The 26817-nt window shown below is 44.7% G+C and overlaps 1 protein-coding gene across 4 annotated transcripts in view; it reads left to right on the plus strand.

The window, feature by feature from the left end:
* Positions 1-6598: 6598 nt before the first annotated feature.
* Positions 6599-26817, plus strand: part of TOR3A (torsin family 3 member A) — a 56173-nt gene continuing 35954 nt past the window's right edge. The window contains exons 1-5 of one of the 4 annotated variants that reach the window (XM_056531831.1): positions 6599-6717; positions 16831-16935; positions 17025-17290; positions 20158-20321; positions 22092-22216. In XM_056531831.1, coding sequence (XP_056387806.1) covers positions 16887-16935; positions 17025-17290; positions 20158-20321; positions 22092-22216 — 604 coding nt within the window. In that variant the 5' untranslated portion in view covers positions 6599-6717; positions 16831-16886. Of the gene's footprint in view, positions 6718-15965; positions 16384-16830; positions 16936-17024; positions 17291-20157; positions 20322-22091; positions 22228-26817 lie in introns of those variants that run through there. The other 3 variants (XM_056531829.1, XM_056531830.1, XM_056531828.1) reach the window with 3 other exon arrangements.

The raw sequence follows: 26817 nt of genomic DNA on the forward strand, positions 1-26817 counted from the left end.
TGAGTTCAGCTTTCAGGTAATCCGGTGGGCTGGAAAAGGTGGATACAGTCCTAGGAAAGAGTCTCCTAGGACTGTATCCACCTTTTCCAGCCCACCGGAGCACTTGAAAGTTGAACTCATTTATGCAGGATAAGCCATCAACTGACGAGCCGAGAAGTTCGTGACGAATCGAATTTACTGTAAGTTCGCTCATCTCTAGTGTTTATGTTATCGCAGGAGAAAGTAAACCTGGTTTATCATTGTGGACCTGTTAAGCAAAGTATGGAGGTAAGCCATTATTTTATCAATGCACCTACATTGCCTACAGATTTACTGCGAATACTCCAAAAACTGTCTTACAAGACTTGTACCACCTTGATAAGCATCTCTGCCATGTTTTCCAAAAGGAATGTGGCCTTGGTAAAAGGAAGGAAGATGCACCACAAATTTTGGTGCACGATTCTGGTTTGCAGTAAGCCAACTAATAGTTAAGCATCAATTAGCCCAGTTTTTTCTCAGAGTGCCTCCAGCTGTTGCAAAACTACAACTCCTAGCCGTTGGCTGTCCGGGCATGCTGGGAGTTGTAGTTTTGCGACAGCTGGATTCACCCTGGTTGGGAAACACTGAATCCACCTGTTATCCTATCCTAAATCTGGCCTATTGAAAACAGTCCCTTTTTTAAGAATTTAGACAGTTTTAGTAAATCTGGGCCATGTATGGACATATTGCATACAGTATTTAAAGGGGCACTCTGGTGGAAAACTTTTTTTTTTTTCTTTTTCAACTGGTGCCAGAAAGTTAAACAGATTTGTAAATTACTTCTATTAAAAAATCTTAATCCTTCCAATACGTATTAGCTGCTGAATACTACAGAGTAAATTTATTTTCTTTTTGGAACACAAAGCTCTCTGCTGACATCACGAGCACAGAAAATCCCCATAGCAAACATATGCTGCTCTGGTCAGTTCCTAAAATGGACAGAGATGTCAGCAGAGAGCACTGTGTTCCAAAAAGAAAAGAATTTCCTCTGTAGTATTCAGCAGCAAATAAGTACTGGAAGGATTAAGATTTTTTAATAGAAGTCATTTACAAATCTGTTTTAACTTTCTGCCACCCGTTAACCAGTTTTCCACTGGAGTACCCCTTTTAAACATCAATATTTTACTTGTCCATATGTATTCACCGGGTGTATTTGGTTAAACCTTGTGGTCCGCTGTTCTGTATATCCGAAGAAGAAAAGTGAAGAAGAAAATGGCATAAATGTGTGTATTGGCTTGAATATGGATAATGCATATAACCCGTGTGCAACATGTTCTCCAATCCAAGAACGGGCATCTCTTCTAGGATAACAGGTCAGACCGGTCACATACTAGAACAGTGTTTCTCATGGGCGGAGTGGAGTATGCCGACAACATGTCTTCTGTTTTTGCAGTATTTGAGTTATTCTTTGCTTACTGGAGGGTGAAGGAAATGCGCTCCCTACGGATCTATTCACACAGCAGAATTTCCGCACATCCACACCAATTCCACTTCCGCATTCATTTGGGTGGTTTCTGGCTTGTGCGGAATCCGCATGCGGAAATTCAAAAGTGTGAATGGGATTGCAGAATCCTATAGAAGTCTATTTAATTTGGGCTTTAAAGGGGTATTCTGGGCAAAAACGTCTTATCCCCTATCGAAAGGATAATGGAGGGGGGCGTTTCATGACGTCACGTCCCCGTATCAAAAGCCCGGCGGTTTCCAAAACTGCAGACGCAGCTACGCATAGAATGCAGGGAGATCGCGGGGGGTCCCAGTGGTGGGCCCCCCCATGATCAGACATCTTATCCCCTATCCCTTAGATATTGGATAAGATGTTTTTGCCCGGAATACCCCTTTAATTTTAGGTGGAATTCCGCATGCAGAAATATATTCTACCTGTCCTAGAAGTCAATGGGTGATGTATGGTGGCTGGACTGCAGTATATAGTCCCTGTGCATTAGATTCACATACAGTACGTCTCTGCCATCTCCTAAATGTGGTGATATGTTTGATAAGCTCTTTATAGTTTTTCCTAGCATAGATCTGGTGGGAAGACATTACTTTATTAAGCTGTACACATTCCATAGTTTTTGCACCCCACCCTCTGCACTGAGGGTACTAAGTCCTATTTATTGCAGGCAACAAGCCCTTGAAAATTGAATAAAACACTATAAGCTAATTTTATATATTTTTTTATATGTAGCATGAAACAAAGCAACGTCACACCTCACAATTTTAGTATATCCGTGTGTGCCGGCCGTCTTGTTTTGTATAGTCCATAGCCCGGTAAGACATAAACTTGGGGGGAATTAACATGGCTTTCTGATGCACTTTTTGTTTTGAAACCAAAGCCTAAAGTGGATCCAAAAAGTAAGAGAAGTATAAGAGAAAGATGGATACTTCTCTAGTTTGATTTACTTTTGTGGCTCAAAAGACTGCATGTGTGATTCTAGCCTTAGGCTGGGTTCACACCACATTTGTTAACTATGGTTCCCGTATACGGCTGGGAGGAGGGGGCGGGGCTTAATCGCAGCACCCGCACTCAGCCGTATTCGGCAACCATATTTAATGCATGTCTATGAGCCGACCGGAGTGAACCGCAGCCTCCGGTCGGCTTTGTTTTCGTCCGTCTGCGGTTTCCCGACCGCAGGCAGAAACGTGGTCGACCGCGTTTTTGCCTACGGTCGGGAAACTGCATATGGCCGAAAACGAAGCCGCCTGGAGGCTGCGGTTCATTCCGGTCGGCTCATAGACATGCATTAAATACGGCTGAGTGCGGGCGCCGCGATTAAGCCCCGCCCCCCCCTCCCAGCCGTATACGGGAACCGTACTTAACGAAACGTGGTGTGAACCCAGCCTTACACTGGAAATGCAAATTTTATGCTAATTGTTGAGCTGAGCTTTTGAACAGAAATCCACTCTTGCCTATAGGCTGTATCTAGTATTGCAACTGCACTTTTTTTTTTTTTTTTTTTTTTTGAATAAGGATAAGCTGCAGTACCAGACGCAGCCAATAGATAAGAAGTAGTGCTTTTTCTAGAAAAAAAATAAAAAACACGGGTCCTTTTTCTCTTATCATAGAGCCCTTTATCTGGTAATACTTGAACCAGCTGGTTATATGAATTGTTCAGGGTGGTGGTCCTACAAGGCAACATCCTAATAGACATGTAGACAGTTTTATTCCTATGTAATTATTGCACTTCTATTGCCTGGTCCCTCCTTACAGCTTGTAGCTGCTCTCTCACTAGCGCTGGCATCCTTTTCAGACTGGTTAACCTCATTGTCCACTCATCTGTTCCAGATGTCACTTCTGCCATATTGCTCTGTGTCTTGTTGTGTGCAGACGTTTACATGTCACGTGTAGTACAGTACGTGTCACAGCTCAGTAACGGTTCTATTATTGTGAAAAAAAAAAAGCTGCTATGTTCTTACAGAGTTCAGTATAAGAGGATTTCTATTACTTTAGCAAGACTGGGACAGACTTTAAAATAAAATATTATCAACACCAACCTGTTGTATGTAATGTTATCTTCTTCATACCCTCCTCCCCTTTTTCCATACAGGTACGCCCTCGCGTCCTGGGACTTAAGGACTGTACAGGGTACATTCACATGGGTGGGTTTACAGTGAGATTCCCGCTGCAAGTTTGAGCGGCGGCAAATTTTCCGCCACGGCTCAAATTCCCAGCGGGAAACTCATCGTAAACCCCCGCCCGTGTGAATTAAAATTAGATTTTTTTTTTCACTAAAATGCTGGTATTAACCCAAATTTTTCATTTTCACAAGTGGTAATAGGAGAAAAAGCCCCCCAAAATTTGTAACACCATTTCTTCTCAGTATGGAAATACCCCATGTGGGGACGTCAAGCGCTCTGCGGGCAAACTACAATGCTCAGAAGAGAAGGAGCACCATTGGACATTTGGAGAAAGAATTTGGCTGGAAGTAATAAGGGGTGCAGTGAGCATTTACACCCCACAGGTGTCTGACCTTTTTTGAACAGTGATTTTTGAGCAGACTGATTTTTTTGAACAGTGGTCTGTGAAAATGAAAAATAACATTTTTCATTTGAACAGCCCACTGTTCCAAATGCTCACTGCACCCCTTATTATATTCCGTGAGGGGTGTAGTTTCCAAAGTGGGGTCACATGTGGGGGGTCCGCTGTTCTGGCACCACAGGGGGCTTTGTAAACACACATGGCCCCTGACTTCCATTCCAACCAAATTCTCTCTCCAAAAGCCCAATGTCGCTCCTTCTCTTCTGAGCCCTGTAGTGCACTAGCAGAGCACTTTACATCCACATTTGAGGTATTTACATACTCAGGAGAAAAAGCCCCCCAAAATTTGTAACACCATTTCTTCTAATACCCCTTATGAAAATGTAAAATTTGGGGTAACAGCATTTTAGTGGAAATAAAAATTTCATTTTCACGTTCAACTTTAGTGAACATTTGGCAAACACCTGTGGGGTGTTAAGGCTCACTGTACCCCTAGTTATGTTCCTTGAGGGGTGTAGTTTCCCAAATAGTATGCCATGTGGGTTTTCTTTTGCTGTTCTGGCACCATGGGGGCTTCCTAAATGCGACATGCCCCCCCAAAAAGCATTTCAGCAAAATTCACTCTCCAAAATCCCATTGTTGCTCCTTCCCTTCAGAGCCCTCTACTGCACCCACAGAGCACCTTACATCCACATATGAGGTATTTCCTTATTAGAGAGAAATTGGGTTACAAATTTTGGTGTACATTTTCTCTGTATACCCCTTGTAAAAATGAAAAAAAAAAAAGTGTGTACAAGAATATGTGTGTAAAAAATTGTAGATTTTGAATTTTCTCCTCCAATTTGGCAGCTATTCCTGTGAAAGACCTAAAGCGGGGGTTTCAAACTCAAATTATCCGGGGGCCACTGGAGGTAGCAGCTGGGTGAGGCTTGGCCTCATGCGTCCCTCACATATAATGCCCCCATCATGCGCCCCTCATCAACCACCAACAACACCCCCATCATCCACCAGCAACCCCCCCATTCACCCTACCCCCGTGTGGTAATAGCATGAGCTGATGGATGATGGGGGGGTGCTACTTCTGGGGGTTCCCCACATTAGGTAGGTAGTAGCAGGTTCCCCGCATTAGATAGTAGCAGGTTCCCCACATTAGGTAGCATTGTCGTCGTCTTCACCCCCCCCCCCCCCCCCCCCGACTCTCACACACACAGACACACTGACAGAACACCCATGCACAGACACCCACAGATGCGCACACACATATGCATGCGTGCGCGCACACACACACTTACGTGACCTGCGCTTCTCTCCGGTGGCGGCCTGACGAGTGACGTCACTGACGTCCTTCTGTGCGGGTCTGCGGAGGGACGTCATATGCGTGACGTCCCTCATCAGACTCGGGCCGGCCAGCAGGATAACGGGAGGAGGAGGGCGGGGTAAGTGAAGCCTTCCGGCATTTACCACTGCTTGCCCGAAGCAGGGCTAAATGCCTGAAGAAACCACCTGCCTGGTGCCTGGAACTGCTTTTCCCGGGCGTTGGGCAATACAAATCACACATCCCTGGTGCGGGCCACAAACTCGTTCAGCGGGCCGTGAGTTTGAGACCCCTGACCTAAAGGGTTTACAAACTTTCTGAATGTAATTTTGAATACTTTAAGGAGTGCAGTTTTCATAATGGGGTCATTTATGGGGTATTTCTAATATGAAGGCCTTCAAATCCACTTCAGAACCTAACTGCTCCCTGAAAAATTCTGATTTAAAAATTTTCTTGGAAAATTGCTACTAAACTTTGAAGCCCTCTGTCTTCAAATTGTAAAAGCATGTTAAATGTTATAATGAAAACACAAAGTAGACATATTGTATATGTGAATCAATATATAATGTATTTGGAATATCCATTTTCCTTACAAGCAGAGAGCTTCAAAGTTAGAAAAATGCAAAATTTTCATGAAATTTGGGAATTTTTCACCAAGAAATTATGCAAGTATCAACAAAAATTTACCACTAACATAAAGTAGAATATGTCACGAAAAATCCATCTCCAAATCAAATTCATAAGTAAAAGCATCCCAGAATTATTAATGCTTAAAGTGACAGTGGTCAGATGTGCAAAAAATGCTCGGGTCCTTAAGGTGAAAATGGGCTTGGTCCTTAAAGGAGAACTCCGATGCTCTAAATTAATACTATAATGTAGCCTAGACTCCTACCTTTCCAAAGATGCCATTTCCACACGAATCGGTCCAGCCGTTTGTCCGCTTTGTCCATTTCCACGCGAATTGGTCCAGCCTGCCTATCCGAAAATCCGGTCACTTCCGGGTACAGTGCATATGGAGTGTAGCGTAAAAGACTACATCTCCCATAATGCATTAGTCTAATTTCCTGTTCGCTCCTGCCCTCCCCCTGATTTATCGGCCAGCGGCGATAACGATGTGCGCATGCGCACATCTATAATGTAAATTAGCCAGCGGCGTTTGCTGAGCTAAGCCTATGGCAGCTCAGCAAACCCGAATAAATGAACAGATTAGCGAGGGGGGAGTAGCCGACTCCGGGCTAGGAGGCCGGCAGAGCCCGCGCTGACTCATGGGAGGTATGAGTCACCGGGCTAAGATGGCGGCGGAGCAATGAAAAAAGAAGTGGAGCGTCATCAGAAAACTGAAAAGTACAGAGCTTCCGGTGAGCAACAGAAAGAAGAGGAGGACCGGGATCCTTACCATATGGACAGCGTAAGTACATTATAATGTTATATAACTTTCTTTAATGCTTTTTTTTTTAACAGGTAAAATTTTTCACCGGAGTAGTCCTTTAAGGTGGTTAAATGGGGATGGTTTCAAACAACTTTCCTCCCTGTAAAAGCTTATGTGATTTCTACCTAAAATGACTTATTTCCCTAAAATCTTGGCCTCTAGGTGTCTTATGTCTTTGCAGTCTGCTCATCATTGCCTGTTGTTAGGCTCAGCTAGTAACGGCTAGATCAGGACAAAGCACTGGAGGGCATGGTATGTGCATCCCAATTAAACCTTGACTGTGTACATGCAAGCTAAGCCAGCCTGCCTGTTGATCTACGCTGCTCCTGAACGGTATTTCAAGGCTTCCCTCTCATCGCTGACCACCTTGATCTAGAGATGAGGGCAGCTGCATCTTTTGTAAATACCAGTGTACCTGCTGCTGTATGTCCACAGTACTGCAGTGTAATCTTCCCTGTCTCCGTTCCCATTAGCTTCACAGATGCAGCAGTTCAGTGCATAGGGTAACACCTGCTGTGCTGGAGCTGTTTCTTTCATTTCTACTCACCTTGCAAAGCCCTTAATCTCCCACTTATACTATTTATATTGGTGTACTATATAAATTCTCTCCAGCATTTAGCATTTTCACAATCCCTATGGCATAGCAGAGCTTTATGAATGCTGTGCTGTGACTAGCCAGAAGGTAAGGGAAATGAAGTCCATGAGTGTGCATTACTGGCAAACAGCTCAACATCTTCCCACTGAATTAGATTAAGAAATAGCTGTGTACCTTGGATAAGACTAGCAGGGGCTTAAAGGAAAACTGTCAGTAAACTCCCCCCGCACTAACCAAAGGTACCAGCTGGTAGTGCGGGGAATGCTGATCAATTTGCTGCCTACTATGCCCAACCCCTGTCTCGCCATTCGCCCATTATCTTCTTATTTGTGGATATGCAAATTAGTTGCTAACTGGCACAGGTGGGGTTACAAAGCTCCTTCTGGCAAACTGACGTCCGGGCTGCTCGTCCGTGGCACCTCCCGGCTTTCCGGCGGCAGCCCTATGTGTGCAGTGAGTTTTGGAGGCGGGGCCGTGTGCCGGCGTGACTGATGTGCGGCTCTGCCTCCAAAACTCACTACACACAGCTGCTGCTGGAAAGCCTTGTGTGTATGGTTAGCGAGGGATATGCAGCGTATTTGCTGCTGCTGCAGATTTTGCACAGGATGAAATACACTGAGTATACGCCATGTGGGAACGTACTTTTAAGGAGGAAGGAGATAAATCTTTGTCTAGTCCGTCTTATAGAAACTGGAGAACTGCAGAAGTGGCAGGATTCTTGGCAGACAATTGGCGTAGCCGACACCAGAACGGGGCCTGATGAAATGCCGAATGGCGTGAAACCGTGGCTGTCGTCCAGGTGCACACTCCTGTCTCTCATCTTTGCCCGTGTCTTGGGGAAGATATCGCATCTATGTTCTGAGTGAACTTTGAATAAATCGTTGCTGCAGGATCCTCAGGTTTTTGCTCAGTTTCTTCTCTCTGTATTGTTGCTTTTGAAATTGGAAGGAAGATGTAGGCCAGCCTGAACCTCCAAGGGATTGACAGAGCATCTATCGCCACAGGATTGTCCTCCCTGAATATGTTGGGACAGGATCGCTTGAGAAGAGGCTTTGAGAGGCCAGTCGTCTAGGTAAGGGACTATACATAGTACCTGAAGTAGTCTTAGAGCTGTCACTACCGAGACTACCACCTTGTAAATGTGTGTGGGGCCACAGAAATTCCATTTGGGAGGGAAACAGATTTTTGCATTAGATCATTAGATTTGGACAGCGATCCTTAAGAATCTTCTGGAGCCAGGATGGATGGGAATATGAAGGTAGGCATCCTTGAGGTCCAAGGTTGCCAGGAAACCCTCCAGCATAAGAAGATTGATGACAGACTGAATTGTTTCCATCCGGAAACATTTGTGTCTGATAGACCGGTTGAAAAACCTTAATCATTCTCTAGTCCCCGGTAACTTTGGGGACCAGGAACACAGGAGAATAGATGCCTGACAACCCCCCCCCCCCCCCCCCCCTCTTCTCCTGCAGAGGGACCTCTTCCAAGGCTCCTTTTTGGAGATATTGTAAAATGTAAGCATCCAAAAATGTTTGCTTGGATGCTTACTCTGGAGGAGTGCTGTTCAACTCCACTCTGTAACCTTCCGAGACTACTCGAAGGACCCAAGGGTCCTGAATATTAGCTTTCCAGGAAGAAAGGAAATGCTGAAGGCGACTGCCCACAGGAATGGAAGGAGAAGGAAGTTGAGACAGGATGGGAGCACTGGCAGCAGTCCAAGAGCTTCGGAGAGGCCCGTAGTCAGGGTGCCGAGGACTTTCCGCCTGTAACGAAGCTGGATGTGATGACTCGGAGCTGTGTGGCTGATGACTCGGACCGTATCGGGGATCGGAATCTAAGGTGCCGCTGGTCTTCACCAGAGCCCGCCGCAAGGCAGGATGGGCTTGCTGTGGCAGACGACACCCAGGTCGCTACCCCCGACACGACTCGACCACACGGGTAGCTGGGCAAGGCGAGGTACAGGTGGATAAGGCAATAGTTTAGTCAATGTAGCAGAAGGTCAAGGTAGGCGGAAAAGATGCAGTCAAATAACGTAGCTGAAGGTCTGGGTACACGGACAAGGCAAACAGGCTATGGGGAACACGTAATCTCAGGCTAGGGGCACTGAAGATCCGGCAGGGAAGTGTGGGAGGTGCAGGGACTTTATAAGGTTGTGTCAGGTGCAAACAGTAATTATGGGCGTACTGGCCCTTTAAAACTCAGAACTCCATTGCGCGCGCGACGGAGCCGAGACATAGGAGCGGAAGCAATACAGGGTTAGTGACGGGCCGGGATTCGCATGCAGGCGCGTCCTGTGATGCGAATCCCGGCCCTGCCGCAACCAGGGACAGATGCACATTGTGCTCACGGCCGGTGCAGGCGGCCGGAGCGTAGGGCATAACACTGCCCTTGGATCCCCTGGAGCATCTTGCGCCCCTCTTATGGGACCCCCAATCTTTCTGGTTTCTAGCCTGGGAACTGGATTTGTTCCTTAAATGCTTGCCTCGACCGCGAAAGGGCTGCTGAGGAAGAGATTTCCCATTCCTATATAACAGCCCCTCCATTATGCGGTCGAGTTCGGTCCCAAACAAAATGCCAGGCTCATAGGTCATAGTACAAAGGGTATGTTTGGTGAACGTACCAGACCTCCAAGGATTTTGCCACAGAAGGCAAGAAAGCCATGGATTCAGCAAGTTTCAATTGCTGGGGGGGCAGCATCGTACAGAAAGTCGATCGCTAAGCTAGCGGTCTTACAAGAGGCTAAGATGTCGTCTCTAGAGACCCCTGGTCTAAGTCAGACTGAATCTGAGAAAATCTGGTTCTCAGAAACTGAGCTACCTCAGCAGATGAACTAGCCGTCGAAGCAGCAGATGAGGCAGGAGCAGGAGACGCGCGCCAGACAGGAGCACAGGACGCACACACACGTTGGAATAAGAGCGAGAGAAAGGCGGCCGAAGCCGCAGACTCCGGCAGTAAAGGAGAAAAGGGCAGAAAAGTCCAGAGGTTTGTCAAGGAGAATACAGCTATATAAAAGTGTGGTGCCTTGGTGGGGGTGTAGGGTAGTTGGGGTGTTGCTGTAGTATATGAGGGGTTAATTTAATCCTTGTCACTCGTGACGCCAGGGTGAGGGCTAAAACTCTGAGGTAATGTTGGGCCTATCGCCACCCTTCCCAAGAGCGATAGGTGAGTGTAGAATAATGGATTGTCCACAACCGGTGCTGAACTGAATAACCGGTAGAAACTTTACTGAAGATTTTCTGTACATGCAGTAACGGTAACAGTCCAGATAACAGAGTCTATATATACAGCACGGCAATGACTGACAGTTGATTGAGACCGATTAGTTCTCTTTAGTTTTAGGAGAATTGGATTGCATAGATCCGCTGGATTTAGGGGTTTGTTTAGGTCCAGTGATCTTGCTGAGATTTGCGGGGATTGCAGTAACTCACAATTTGGATTATGGCCGAGGCCGCAAGGCTTTGGCCTAGTGGTTACCGATGACAACTGCGCAGATCCGTCCTCATCAGCAGCCCACAAGGAAAGAGCGGAAAAAGCAATTAATGGCCGCAGCTCCCTTATATGGGCAGGGGCTGAGCCGTTTTAGATTGGTCCATGCAGCTGTCACTCACCGTTACAAAGGATTGTGGGTGATCACCTGACTAGAACCACCAAAGGTCCTTTAGCAAACCATAGAGTTCTGTGAACCGGGTCACATGACCCGCAGGTCTTGCGACTCTAACAAGGTAGGCTTCCTAAATATACATATTTACATTTTTATTTATATGAATGTTAGCTAATTGAGGGGTGACGAGGGGTTAACTAAGGAAGAGGACCCCCACTGTTCCTAGGGACTCTGACTTTGGGGACCTCACCACAAGGTACGGTATGAAATACGGTACCAGGACACCACAAAAGTAATATAAGAAGGGGGTCCCACAGGACCACCACTGATCCTAACTCTGTCCAGAGGACAGAAAAAAACACAAGGGGCTGGGTTTCTCCCCTCCTTTTCTGGGGGAGGTGGGAGGGTCTAAAACAATTATTACTTGAGGTTGTCAATAAATTTCAACCAGTCCTAACCAGTTCCACTGGGGCAAAATACCCCATATCTGCCACTGGTAAGCACGTAAGGGAATCCTTTAATAACAGCAGTGAGAGCACTAAAATCACCTTGTGGATTTACCAAAAAAAAAAAAGACGGGCACAGCCTACAATACAAACTACTAGGGGGCAACAAGCTGCCAAAATTATCACTTATAAACCAGAAAAAAAGCTAGCAACTATATAATGATGCACACCCACTTTATAGAAATCAGGAAAACATCTTTATTGAATTAGACACAAAAAGATGAGTACACAAACAGTTAAAATCACTTAAAATATAGAAGACCAGAGCGGAGGAATGTAATCCTACTACACTCACCCTGTGCTAGGTATAATAACCCCAGGGAAAAAGGAGTCCCAATACAGTGCTCCCTCAAGTTACATTATTAATTGGTTCCGGGACGACCATTGTATGTTGAAACCATTGTATGTTGAGACCAGAACTCTATGGAAACCTGGTAATTGGTTCTAAAGCCCCAAAATGTCATCCAAAAATAGGAAAAAGTGAGGATTAAAGAAAAATAAGTAGATAACTAAGGCTGGGTCCACACTACGTTTTGTCCCATACGGGAGCGCATACGGCAGGAGGGAGCTAAAAGCTCACGCTCCCGTATGTGACCGTATGCGTTCCCGTATGCCATTCACTTCAATGAGCCGACCGGAGTGAAACGTTTGGTCCGGTCGGCTCATTTTTGCGCCGTATGCGCTTTTACAACCGGACCTAAAACCGTGGTCAACCACGGTTTTAGGTCCGGTTGTAAAAGCGCATACGGCGCAAAAATGAGCCGACCGGACCGAACGTTTCACTCCGGTCGGCTCATTGAAGTGAATGGCATACGGGAGCGCATACGGTTACATACGGGAGCGCGAGCTTTTAGCTCCCTCCTGCCGTATGCGCTCCCGTATGGGACAAAACGTAGTGTGAACCCACCCTAACACAGATAAAGCAAATCCTTACATATAAAAGTAATAAAGATCTGCTGGGAGCTGTAATCATTGTCTATGTCAGTGTTTTCCAAGCAGGGAGCCTCCAGCTGTTGCAAAACTACAACTCCCAGCATGCCCGGACAGCCAAAGGCTGTCCGGGCATGCTGGGAGTTGTAGTTTTGCAACAGCTGGGGGCACCCTGCTTGGGAAACACTGGTCTATATAGAGGACAGGAGCTTCTTCGGGGTCCTGTACAGTACAGGCAATGTCCTAAAAAAGTAACATGGTGTCGCCCTCACCTGGTGTCCAAAAGGAGCAGCTAACCCTGGCACAGGTAAAGAGTAGTACAGAATATGTAATACCTCCCTGTACTGTAGGGGGCACTACCAGACATCAGTCAGTGCATATGCTTCAGTAATACAGGTGTTTTACCAGTAAATTTCCCATTCTGATTGGTCGGTTCTTCCGGCCATTGACACGTTTCACAGATCTGGACTGTCTGTACATTGTATGTTGAGTCTGGTTTCAACTTACAATGGTCGAGAAAAGACCATTGTATGTTGAAACTATTGTATGTTGAGGCCATTGTAAGTTGAGGGATCACTGTACAATACAATAGTAAATACCAAGCAGCTATACCACAGTAAAGGAGCAAATAATAATACTATGTCCCAATACAATGCAAAAATAAATACGATGCAGCTCCATGACAATAGTTTAAAAACAGATAATGTTGGATAAATATATGTAAACCATACAAACAATTGAATATACACAAATCCTACCAAGAGGTGTTGCCAAATCACATTGTCATCACTCGTTTGAAATAATATTTTAACACAACTAGTACACTTTAAGGTACACCTTCCGTGAATTTCAACACCTATAAACTAATCCTAGGATGAGAAATAGAGATGAGCGAACTTACAGTAAATTCGATTCGTCACGAACTTCTCGGCTCGGCAGTTGATGACTTTTCCTGCATAAATTAGTTCAGCTTTCCGGTGCTCCGGTGGGCAGGAAAAGGTGGATACAGTCCTAGGAAAGAGTCTCCTAGGACTGTATCCACCTTTTCCAGCCCACGGGAGCACCTGAAGGCTGAACTAATTTATGCAGGAAAAGTCATCAACTGCCGAGCCGAGAAGTTCGTGACGAATCGAATTTACTATATCTCTAATGTTAAAGAGAAATTCAAGAAAGTTAAGAAAATGGCTGTAATCATATTAAAACCCACAATAAAGCTATAATGTTATTATAGGAATAAAGAAATAGCATTTTTCTATTTTCCCCGCAAAACAAAAAGTTAATTAAAGATGAACTGCTAAGATATATGAACTCCAAAAATAGTGCCATTAAAATGTACAACTTTTCCAGCAAAAAACAAGCTCTCAGGTGGGTATGTTAGGGGGAAAAAAATAAAAATAAAAATAAAAAATAAAAAAACCTTTATGGCTTATGGAAGGCAACCATGGAAGAACTGAAACAAATTGGGCATTAAAGGGGTACTCTGGTAGAATTATTATTATTTTTTTTAAATCATCTGGTGCCAGAAAGTGAAACAGATTTGTAAATGACTTTTATTTAAAAATCTTACTCCTTTCAGTACTTGTCAGCTGCTGTATACTACAGAGGAAGTTCTTTTCTTTTTGAATTTCCTTTCTGTCTGACCACAGTGCTCTCTGCTGACACCTCTGTCCATGTCAGGAACTGTCCAGAGTAGAAGCAAATTCCCATAGCAAACCTCTCCTGTTCTGGACAGTTCCTGACATGGACAGAGGTGTCAGCAGAGAGCACTGTGGTCAGACAGAAAGGAAATTCAAAAAGAAAAGAACTTTCTGTGGAGCATACAGCAGCTGATAAGTACTGGAAGGGTTAAGATTTGTTAATAGAAGTCATTTACAAATATGTTTAATTTCTGGCACCAGTTGATTTGAAAAAATAATTTTTTTTTCCAGTGGAGTACCCCTTTAAGGCCCAGAAGGCATGTCTGGGGAAGGGGTTAACAACATGACAGTGCCACCTAGAGACACTTAGGTTTCACATAGAAATGCATTCACAGTGAGAAGTTGGACAAACCATAATAATCATAAAAATATTAGCGCAATACACAAGGCTAATCTGTGGGTTATACAATTCCATTGTACAGAGATTGGGGGTGGGGGAGGGGGGGGGGGGTTACCACTCTGATATATAAAAGGTACGGGAGCAGGAAATTTAATACATCTATATTAGAAAAGTGCATCATTTCCTTTTCTTTGTTGCAAAACTACAACTCCCAGCATGCCCGGACAGCCAACGGCTGTCCGGGCATGCTGGGACTTGTAGTTTTGCAACATCTGGAGGTCAAAGTTTAAAGACCTCAACCACTGCTACTACTTATTATTATTAATAATAATGATAATAATAAAGAAATAGAAAGTGGACAGCCCCTTCAAAACATAAGTTCTGTTACACTTTTTTTTAATATACATGGATTAAATTTATAGTATTATTTCCTTTTCTATGTTGCAAAACTACAACTCCCAGCAGCCGTTGGCTGTCAGTTCATGCTGGGAGTTGTAGTTTTGCAACATCTGGAGGGTCACAGTTTAAAGACCTCAACCACTGATATCCAATCAAGGGCTAGCCCTGCAGGACTCCTGCTAATGGGAACAGTGTTCCTGCTCTGGAAAAAGTGCAGGAACTCCGTTCCTGTAGGTCATGAGCCCTGATAATAACAATAATGAAGAAATAGATCTTATGTTTTAAAGGGGCTGTCCACTTTTTATTTCTTTATTATTATCATTATTATTGTTATCAGGGCTCAAGTCCTGCAGGAATGCACAGGAATGGAGTTCCTGCACTTTTTTTCAGAGCAGGAACACTGTTCCCATTAGCAGGAGTCCTGCAGGACTAGCCCATGAGTGGAAATCATGGGTGAGTTCCCATACTTTTTTTTCCCAAAGGACTTGACCACTGATTATTATTAATAATAAGTAGCCGTAGTGGTTGAGGTCTTTAAACTGTGACCCTCCAGATGCTGCAACACTACAACTCCCAGCATGACCTGACAGCCAAAGGCTGCTGGGAGTTGTAGTTTTGCAACATAGAAAAGGAAATAATACTATAAATTCAATACATGTATATTAAAAAACAAAAGTGTAACAGAACTTCTGTTTTAAAGGGGTTGTCCACTTTTTGTTACACTTTTTTTTTTTAATATACATGTATTAAATTTATAGTATTATTTCCTTTTCTATGTTGCAAAACTACAACTCCCAGAGCTGTCCGGGCATGCTGGGAGTTGTATTTTTGCAACATCTGGAGGGTCACAGTTTAAAGACCTCAACTACTACTATTACTAATAATAAATACGGTAAATAAAAAGTGGACAACCCCTTTAAAACGTTCTGTTACTATAGTTCTTTTTTATAGCAGGATATATGATGAATGTCTTCACTGGCTGAGATGTAGCAAGTACATTGCCTTATAACCATTCCTAAAAATCCTTTTCCTACGAGGGGTTACGTAATGATGATTCCTGCACAGAAACATCCCGAGCTGTTGGCACAAGTCACCCACAGGCTCGGCCTCAGGCAGAGAAGGAGACTATAAAGGGGAGTGTCACATAGAGCTACACACGCTGACGGAGAAGGAAAGGGTGACACATCTAATGTGGAGGGAGGAGAGACTGATGGGCTGACGAAGGGAGGAGAGAGAATGAGAGCACAGACACCATATATATATATATACTGTATATATAAGACACGGATAGATCTGCACTGATAGAGAAACCGATGCCACCGAGTAACCGTGGACTGATCCAGGGATGACCAGAGCTGCTCCTCTCTTATTACTGCTTCTAGTGATCAGCACTAATGGGAAAGGTACTGAGGATGCTTCGGGCCTCACAGAAGTGAAAGGGGAAGAGAGGAGAGACAATCTATGGCGATCCGGTGCCCAAGAGATGCAGGACCTGGCACAGCTTTCCTGGGAGTACGTGCAGGACCTGCAGTGCTGGTTGTGGCCAGACAAGTGTGAGGAGAAGATGAGCCATTCGGGTGAGTCTGCAAAGTGCTATTAAGTCAAATCTGCTCTCGCTGCATCATTAATCCATCACTTGGGCCGGAGCGTACCAATAGGGGGTGCAGAGGTGGCAGTGACTGCGGGGGCACCATAAGAAGACACCAGTAGACATGGGCCCAGTTACAGATTTTGCATTGGGGCCCAGAAGCTACATGTTACGCCTCTGCCGCTGCTGGTGAAGGGATCGGTGCCCATTCTGGTACGTCAGCCACGTTATCCAACAAAGTATGGAGCCCCAGGTTTAGTACTCCAATCCAGACGTGTAGATGCCCTAATGTGTTACTCTTTATTAGATACTGACCAGCGCTCTGGCACCAAGTAACAGTGGTTACGAGACCACAGCCGGATATTTTCATTTATAATTCTCTTTGAACGATTTTACGTAACCTCGATATTTACACCAATCGTAATCTATATTGCAGAGTGGAGCTGGGACAACTTTGGGTGGGACTCCCTGACAGACTGGTATGCCAACGTAATGGGCAGCAGAGATTATTCCCGTGGATCAATAACTAACAATCTCACAGGTGAGAGGAAGACTATGGCCGAGCATCTTCTGGACACAATAACAGATGTGGTTCATGTATAACAATACAACTCTGTTCTCTTTCTCCAGGTCTGGAGTGGGACTTGGATAGGAGAGTTCATGGGCAGCACCTGGCTGTTAGGCAGATATTAACATCTCTGGAGCGTTTTCTGCAGGAAGGTAACCAGAAAAAGACACTGGCTCTGGCGTTCCATGGTTGGACCGGTACCGGTAAGAACTTGGCTTCGCGGATTATTGCAGAGAATCTGTACCGGGACGGGCAGCGGAGCCGGTGTACGAGAGTCTTCATCCCACAGCTGCACTTCCCCCACCTCTCGCATTTGGAAGCCTACAAGGTAATGTTTTCCTATTTCTCATCATCTCATATTTAATGGGGTTCTCCAGTAGAATTTTCTTTTTTATTCAACTGGTGCCAGAAAGTTAAACAGATTTATAAATTACTTCTATTTAAAAATCTTAATCCTTCCAGTACTTATTAGCTGCTGTATGCTCCAATGGAAGTTCTTTTTGTTTTGAATTTCTTTTCAGTCTGACCACAATGCTCTCTGCTGACACCTCTGTTAGAGATGAGCGAACTTGCAGTAAATTCGATTCGTCACGAACTTCTCGGCTCGGCAGTTGATGACTTAACCTGCATAAATTAGTTCAGCTTTCAGGTGTTCCAGTGGGCTGGAAAAGGTGGATACAGTCCTAGGAAAGAGTCTCCTAGGACTGTATCCACCTTTTCCAGCCCACGGGAGAACCTGAAAGCTGAACTAATTTATGCAGGATAAGTCATCAACTGCCGAGCCGAGAAGTTCGTGACGAATTGAATTTACTGTAAATTTGCTCATCTCTAACCTCTGTCCATGAGCAGGATAGATTTGCTATGGGGACTTGCTCCTGCTCTGGACAGTTCCTGACCGCAGAGAGCACTGTGGTCAGACAGAAAAGAACTTCAAAAAGAAAAGAACTTCCTCTTTAGTATAAAGCAGCTGATAAGTACTGGTAGGATTAAGATCTTTAAATAAAAGTGATTTACAAATTTGTTTAACTTTCTGGCACCAGTTGATTTAAAATAAAAATGGTTTCCCCCAGAGTACCCCTTTAAACTTTTACTTTTCCTGCAACATCACTACATATAGATAACATCCTTATTTCGGTATTGTATAGGAATTCTATATCATTTGAATTATTTGGTAGCTCTGTGAGTTAGTTCCATCTGGGAAAAAGGATACGTAAAGCAGATTTCCCTTAGAAGCCAGTGTTTTATTCCACATTAAAGTCTTAGAAACTGACTGGGAATGTATGCCAAGCCAGAAATCTCTCCAGAAGGAAAGAATACCCATCTGTAGACAGCAATGTTTCAGGGTTATTGCCCCTCATCAGTACTGAGCAGGGTGCTATCTGGCTAGTTAGAGGCCTATCTTAATGGAACTAAAGGGGTGATGTTTCTCCTTAAGGAGAATTTCATAAAGATGTGTGAAGACTTATTTTGTTGCTTCAGTGGGAATTTTGTGGGGGGGAAAAAAAAAAAAAAAGCAGGGAAGCTACCTGAAAAGGGTGTGAGAGTTACTTTACATAACCTTTCATCCTAGTGAGCATCAATCGCCTTTATAACTCTTTTCCGGTGGAAAACAAATGTTTTCAAATAAACTGGTTTCAGAAAGTTATACAGATTTGTAAATTAATTTCTATTTAAAAATCTTAATTCTTCCAGTACATATCAGCTGATGTATGTTCCTAAGGAACTTGTATAGTTCTTTCTAGTCTGACCACAGTGCTCTCTGCCGCCACCTCTGTCTGTGTCAGGAATTGTCCAGAGCAGGAGAGATTTGCTATGGGGATTTATTCCTTCTCAAGATAGTTCCTGCCCCGTAGAGAGGAGTCAGCAGAGAGCACTGTGATCAGACTGGAAAGAACTACACAACTTCCTCTGGAGCATACAGCAGCTGATAATAAGTACTAGAAAAATTATGATTGTTAAATAGAAGTAATTTACAAATCTGTATAACTGTTCTGTATAACTGACACCTGTTGATTTGAAAACATTTGTTTTCCACCAGAGTACCCCTTTAAGGAGAAACATAACCCTTTTTTTTAGTCCTTAGTTCCATCTAGAACAGTGTTTCCCAACCAGGATGCCTCCAGCTGTTGCAAAACTACAACTTCCAGCATGCCCGGACAGCCTCCGGCTGTCCGGGCATGCTGGGAATTGTAGTTTTGCAACAGCTGGAGGCACCCTGGTTGAGAAACACTGATATAGAACAATTACCACTTCTGGCATACTATAGGAAGGCAACATTACTGTGGCTATAGTACTTTTAAAGGTGGCATGAAGGGTTCCCAGTCATAACTACAATCCATATTTCAACGCCCAATATCTCTCCAGATATGATTTATCAAAACCTGTGTATGGGAAAAGTGGAGCAGTTGCCCATAGCAACCAACCAGTTTGTTTCCTTTAGTTTTTCAGAGGCCTTTTTTGAAAATAAAAGCAATCTGATTGGTTGCTATGGAAACGGGTTTACTTTTTCTCTCCACGAATTTTAATAAATCTCCCCCATAGAAGTGAGTGGAACTATAGGGGGTGCAGAGGTAGGAGTTGCACTGGGGGCCTGGTGGAAAACCTTTTTTTTTTTTTTTAAATCAACTGGTACAGATTTGTAAATTACTTCTGTTAAAAAAAAAAATCTTAATCCTTCCAGTACTTACTAGCTGCTGAATACTACAGAGGAAATACTTTTCTTTTTGGAACACAGAGCTCTCTGCTGACATCATGACCACAGTGCTCTCTGCTGACATCTCTGTCCATTTAAGTTCCGAAAATGGACAGAGATGTCCGCAGAGAGCACTGTGGTCATGATGCCAGCAGAGAGCTCTGTGTTTCAAAAAGAAAAACATTTTTCCTCTGTAGTATTCAGCAGCTAATAAGTACTGGAAGGATCAATATTTTTTAATAGAAGTCATTTACAAATCTGTTTAACTTTCTGGCACCAGTTGATTTAAAAAAATTTGCACCCCTTGCCCAAAGGCACCTCTGCTCCATAAGAGTACACAAATATTATAAAAGGCAAATAATAGACACAGGGCCCTGTTGCAGATTTTGGGGCCCCCAAGCTACAAGTTAGGCCTCTGCCCATAATGTAGATACAGAACATAAATGTAAATGTCTGCACTAATTTACTGATTGAATTTGCCTTTTTTTTTTTTTTTATCCCAGGTCCAGCTTAGAAAGGCGATTGAGGCGGTCACCTCGCGCTGTGTGCAGCCCTTGTTTGTTTTCGATGAGGCGGATAAGCTGCCGGCGCCTCTTCTCCAGTCCCTCTTTCCTCTTACAAACCCAGAGGGGACACAAGACACCAGAAGCATCTTTATATTCCTCAGGTAAGAAATGGCCAAAGTTAGAATTTCCACATTGATGTTATGGTGCTTTGTCCACAACGTTAGGAAATTTCCTCCAGTCTTCGGGCTAAAAAAAACCCCCATTAAATCAACTGCAGAATATTCAAGTAGCTCAGTAGGGATTTACGATGCTGGGTCATTGGTTGAGAATTTCTCCAAAAATCTGACCATTCTGAGAATTCGAAATATGAGAGATTTGTTTTGGAGAAGTGTGTTGGGCTACATTCACACTAACGTTGCGCCCTGTCAAGAACGGCCGTCAAACGCTTTTTTTTTTTTGTTTTTTTTTTGGGGGGAGAGTTTGACAGCCGTCATTTTGACAGGGTGCAACAACGGGTCGCGATGGACCCCATTAAAGTCAATGGGATCCATCGGGCGCCGCTGTTTTTCAGCAAGAATAGCAGGAGAAGACGACGGTGCAAGCAGTATTTTTTTTCTCCCACTAATCTCTCCGCCGGTCCCGACAGCCGTCACAGTGTTATAACAGTAGTGTGAACGGGGCCTAACTAAGGATTCAATGACAGCTTTGTAATTTCCTAGTATTCATAGAAGGTATAGCTTCCAGATATATGGCGCACAGCAAAGAAAAAGCGACCTTTCTGATGGCGCTTCTCCCAGGAAAAATGATACAGTCGCAATTTATTATATTAACTGCTTTATTAATAAAAATAAAACGCATGTATTTTAATAAGGTATTTTTTTTTTGTTTCCCTACTTTCAGTTCACTTTGTTAATGGACCATCGTATACCTATTATACTAGGTTTAGAATACATTTGTTGTATATATAATTTTATGAATCTTTTCATGTACTGTACCTGATGAAGATTCCGTTTCTAGATAGAAATGCGTTGTAGTTTTTTAAATTATTAATAAAGCAGTTTATAAAATAATTTGCGACTGGATTATCTGTCCGGGAAGAAGCGCTATCAAAAAGGTTTTTTCTTTGCTGTACAGCATATCCAGAGGCTATACCTTCTTTGTTTACCGTTTCGGCTTGCGCTGTCTGTTGACCCAACATACATCTCTATATATCTGCTACGGTGTTGTGCCCAGATATGCGAGTACATCTGCTGATTTGTTAAAGGGGGTATTCCGGGCAAAAACATTTTATCCCCCTATCCAAAGAATAAGGGATAAAATGTCTGATCGTGGGGGGCCTGCTGCTGAGACCCCCCGCGATCTCCCTGTAGCACCTACATTCTATGCGGGTGCTGAATCTCCAGTTTCGTAAACCTCTGAGTTTCTGGGACTGAGGACGTGACGTCACGCCAAGCCCCCTCCATTCATGTCTATGGGAGGGGGCGTGACGGAAGTCCCAGAAACTCAGAGGTTTACGAAACTGGAGGTGTAGCACACGCATAGAATGCGGGTGCTGCAGGAAGATCGCGGGGGGTCTCAGCAGCAGACCCCCCGCGATCAGACATTTTATCCCTTATCCTTTGGATAGGGGAGAAGATGTTTTTGCCTGGAATACCCCTTTAAAGCTTGACAGGCTTCATAAGGTGGGCATCTTTTCCCTTGTATGGTTCCTAGTATTCATGGAATTTTTCTATGCACATTACAGTAAAGCAAATTTGCTTACAATCCTACTGGACCCTAAGTCGGTGTCTGTGATGGGCCAGTTGAGTAGTCATAAGGATTTATGCTGTCCCATCTTGCATTGGTCTTGAGATACACTTGAGATGATGCTGTAATATGTCATGCATCCCATGTATAATATTTGTCATATTTCCTGTTTATTTCTTGCACAGCGGGGTCGGTGCCAGCATGATCAACGAGGTAGCGCTTAACTTCTGGCGAGCCGGACGTCATCGTGAGGAGATGACGCTGGATGATTTAGATCGTCCATTGAGAGCGGCAATACACCAGAGCAAAGGTACAGATAAGGTGAATTACAGTACATTACACAACGGCTGTTTATAGCCTATCAGTGTTATCTGGGAGTATACAGCATTGCAGACACCTCTGCGACACTTTATCGGAAGAGGTTACTAAAGCTCGGATCATGTCATCTCCTGATCTGCCTTATAAGGGGAAGGGGGTGAAGGCACAATGAAAAGTCAGGACGGATATTTTATACTTTCTTATTGTTAAAACTGTAACTTTCTTGAAAATCCCAATAAAAATTATTTGAAACAAAAAGTGAGGACGGAGCTCCTGCAAACTGAGGGAAAAGAATTGTTGCTTAGTTCCTAAAACAATTTGCCAAGTGGATCATGATTTCACAGACCCATTTTATTTTCCTTCACGTTATCTATATGGGTTGTAGGGAAAGCACCCCGGCTCTAGTGTCATGAGGTTGCCCAAAGGTCTTCTACCTTAGTGAGAGGCAGAGGAGTTGTCTTCTGGGTACTTCTTTTATGCCTATTCAATTTTTGGGAACCACCTGATATGGGAAACAAAATATGTGCAGTTCCTGGAGGGAGCATAGTCGAGAGAAAGGCTCTAAAAGGCATGACAGGCGCTGAGAGGTTTCTCTTAAAGGGGTATTCCAGGCAAAAACATTTGATCCCCTATCCAAAGGATAGGGGATAAGATGTCTGATGGCAGGGGGCCCGCTGCTGAGACCTCCCTGCGATCTCCCTGCAGCACCTGCTTTCTATGCGGGTGCTGAATCTCCAGTTTTGGAAACCTCAGAGTTTCCGGGACTGGGGACGTGCATGACGACCCCCTCCCATAGAAAGTGGGTGCTGCAGGGAGATTGCGGGGGGGGGGGGGGGGGATGGGTTGTGTCTCAGGGTCTCAGCATCGGGCCCCCCACGATCAGACGTCTTATCCCCTATCCAAAGGGGATAAAATATTTTTGCCCGGAATACCCCTTTAATGTGGGAAGACAGAATAGCAAGTAGGGCTGCACGATATATCGCAAAAGCAAGCGAATCCCAATTTTTGCGATCTAGCGATACGGCCCCCTTGGTTAAAACATGCGCTTATCTGCTAGGGCTGGCTCCCATGGCGGGGGCCGGCCAGAGCAGTGGCGTTGCTAGGGTTGGTGTCACCCGGTGCGGTAGAAAATGGTGTCACCCCATACCTACCCCCTCCCCCCAATAAGTTTTTAGCCTGTTGTGACAGACACCACTGTTGTAGCGCATTGTGAGAAATTCCAGTATAATAATCAGATATACCAGTTGCCACAGAATAGGAAAGTGTTAAAGAAGTTTTCACCATCGAAATATACAGCTCCCAGAATTACTTAAAGGGGTAGTCCAGTGGTGAAAAACTTATCCCCTATCCTAAGGATAGGGGATAAGTTTGAGATCGCAGGGGGTCCGACCGCTGGGGCCCCCTGCGATCTCTCTGTACGGGGCCCCGGCTCTCCGCCGAGATATCGGGTGTCGACCCCCGCACGAGGCGGCGGCCGACACGCCCCCTCAATACATCTCTATGACAGAGCCGGAGATTGCTGAAGGCAGCGCTTCGGCTCTGCCATAGAGTTGTATTGAGGGGGCGTGTCGGCCGCCGCCTCGTGCGGAGGTCGACACGCCCCCTTCCCGCGGGCTGTCGGGGCTCCGTACAGGAGATCGCAGGGGGCCCCAGCGGTCGGACCCCCGCGATCTGCAACTTATCCCCTATCCTTAGGATAGGGGATAAGTTGCTCACCACTGAATCACCACTGGACTACTCCTTTAAAGGGGTACTCCACTGGAAAACATTTACTTTTATATCAACTGGTGCCAGAAAGTTAAACAGATTTTTAAATTACTTCTATTTAAAATCTTAATACTTACAGTACTTATAAGCTGGTGTATGCTCCACAGGAAGTTGTGTAGTTCTTTCCAGTCTGACCACAGTGCTATTTGCTGACACCTCTGTCCATGTCAGGAACTGTCCAGAGCAGGATAGGTTTGCTATGGGGATTTGCTCCTACTATGGACAGTTCTTGACATGGACAGAGGTGTCAGCATAGAGCACTGTGGTCAGACAGAAAAGAAATTAAAAAAAAAAAATAACTTCCTGTGAATCGCTTATACAGTAGCTAATAAGTACTGGAAGGATTAAGATTTTTATATAGAAGTAATTTACAAATCTGTTTAACTTTGTAGCACCAGCTGATTAAAATTATTTTTTTCCAGTAGAGTACCCCTTTGAGCAGTGGTGAGGTTATGCTGGGAGTTGTAGTTTCACTGACCTAACTGTAGAACTTACAAGTGACTACAGCTCTGATAGGACATAGTGAGGAGAATACACAATAATATCAGTGACTACAGGTGACGTCTTCTCTATAGTCTTCCCTTATCTAATTCAGATGGTACATACCGCCAGGACTTGTTCCAGCTAAAACTTCTCTCTGCAGAATGTGACGCCCAGACGTCTCCTCACTATGTCAGCGCATTCTCATCCTCTATATGAAAACAAGTATTATTATAAACCTGCCCGACACTGTATCCTCTAAATATAATACTACTATACACTATACTCTTTGATTATAAACCTTCCATACACCATACCCACTGAATATAATACTACCACACACTGTACATTCTGAATATAATACCAACACATACTGTACACTCTGAATATAAATCTGCCACATACTGTACCCCTGAATATAATACCACCACACACTGTACCCACTGAATATAATACTACAACACATTGTACATTCTGAATATAATACCAACACATACTGTACCCTCTGAATATAAATCTGCCACATACTGTACTCCTGAATATAATACCGCCACACACTATACCCTCTGAATATAATACTACCACAAACTGCGCCCTCTGAATATAATACTACCACAAACTGCGCCCTCTGAAAATAAATCTGCCACATACTGTACCCTCTGAATATAAATCTGCCACATACTGTACCCCTGAATATAAATCTGCCACATACTGTACACATGAATATAAATCTGCCACATACTGTACCCTCGGAATATAATACTACCACCCACTGCACCCTCTGAATATAATACTTAGAGATGAGCAAACTACAGTAAATTCAACTCGTCACAAACTTCTCTGCTCGGCAGTTGATGCCTTATCCTGCGTAAATTAGTTCAGCTTTCAGGTGCTCCCGTGGGCTGGAAAAGGTGGATACAGACCTAGGAGACTCTTTCCTAGGACTGTATCCACCTTTTTCAGCCCACCGGAGTACCTGAAGGCTGAACTAATTTACGCAGGATAAGTCATCAACTGCCGAGCCGAGAAGTTTGTGACGAATCGAATTTACTGTAAGTTCGCTCATCTCTAATAATACTACCACAAACTGCGCCCTCTGAATATAATACTACCACAAACTGCGCCCTCTGAATATAATACTACCACAAACTGCGCCCTCTGAATATAACTTTGCCATACACTGCCCCCTCTGAATATAATACTACCACCCACTGCGCCCTCTGAATATAACGTTGCCATACAGTGCACCGTCTGAATATAATACCACAACCAAAGTAACACCCCTCACGTTCCTGACGGATGGGAGGCCGGTCGGGCACAGATTGGTGGGGGGGGGGGGGGGGGGCTCAGGGGATGCATCTTGGTGTCACCCCATTAGGTTGGTGTCACCCGGTGCGGGCCGCACCCCCCGCACCCGGGTCGCAACGCCACTGGGCCAGAGCAGGTAAAAACTAATTTAAATACTAAAAGTCAGTGTTTCCCAACCTCCAGTTGTTGCAAAACTACAACTCTTAGCATGCCCTGACAGGCAAAGGCTGTCCGGGCATGCTGGGAGTAGTAGTTTCACAACAGCTGGAGGCACCCTGCTAGAAAAACACTGAGCTAAGGGCGCAGGGAGAAAAATAAAAAAAACTTCTGCTCACCTAGTCCCGGTCCCTGCAGATTCGTCTCCGTGCGCTACGGAGTTTCCTTTCTTCTCAGTACAGGCAGTAGGACCTTTCCATTTTCAGCCAATCACTGGCCGCAGTGATGTCAAGTGTCAAGCCAGTGATTGGCTGATGGGGAAAGGTCTTGTACTGCAGCAATACACTGGATTTCCCGGGTCCCGCGGAAGATTTGAAATCCGCCCGGGAAACCCAGTGTATTACTGCAGTACAAGGGGAAGAGAATGTGACAAGGGGGGGATGTGACAGGGGAGGAGAATGTGACAAGGGGGGGATGTGACAGGGGAGGAGAATGTGACAAGGGGGGAGAATGTGACGGGGGAGGAGAATGTGACAAGGGGGGAGAATGTGACGGAGGGGGAGAATGTGACAAGGGGGGGATGTGGCAAGGGAGGGATGTGACAGGGGAGGAGAATGTTACAAGAGGTAGAATGTGACGGGGGAGAATGTGACGGAGGGGGAGGAGAATGTGACGGAGGGGGAAAATGTGACAAGGGGGGAGAATGTGACAAGGGGGGAGAATGTGATGGAGGGGGGGATGTGGCAAGGGAGGGAGAATGTGACAAGGGGGAGAATGTGACAGGGGGGGAGAATGTGACAGGGGAGGAGAATGTGACAGGGGAGGAGAATGTGACAAGAGGTAGAATGTGACGGTGGGGGGAGAATGTGACGGAGGGGGAGA

The sequence above is a fragment of the Hyla sarda genome, chromosome 7 (genome assembly GCF_029499605.1).
Source record: "Hyla sarda isolate aHylSar1 chromosome 7, aHylSar1.hap1, whole genome shotgun sequence".
Lineage (NCBI taxonomy): Eukaryota > Metazoa > Chordata > Amphibia > Anura > Hylidae > Hyla > Hyla sarda.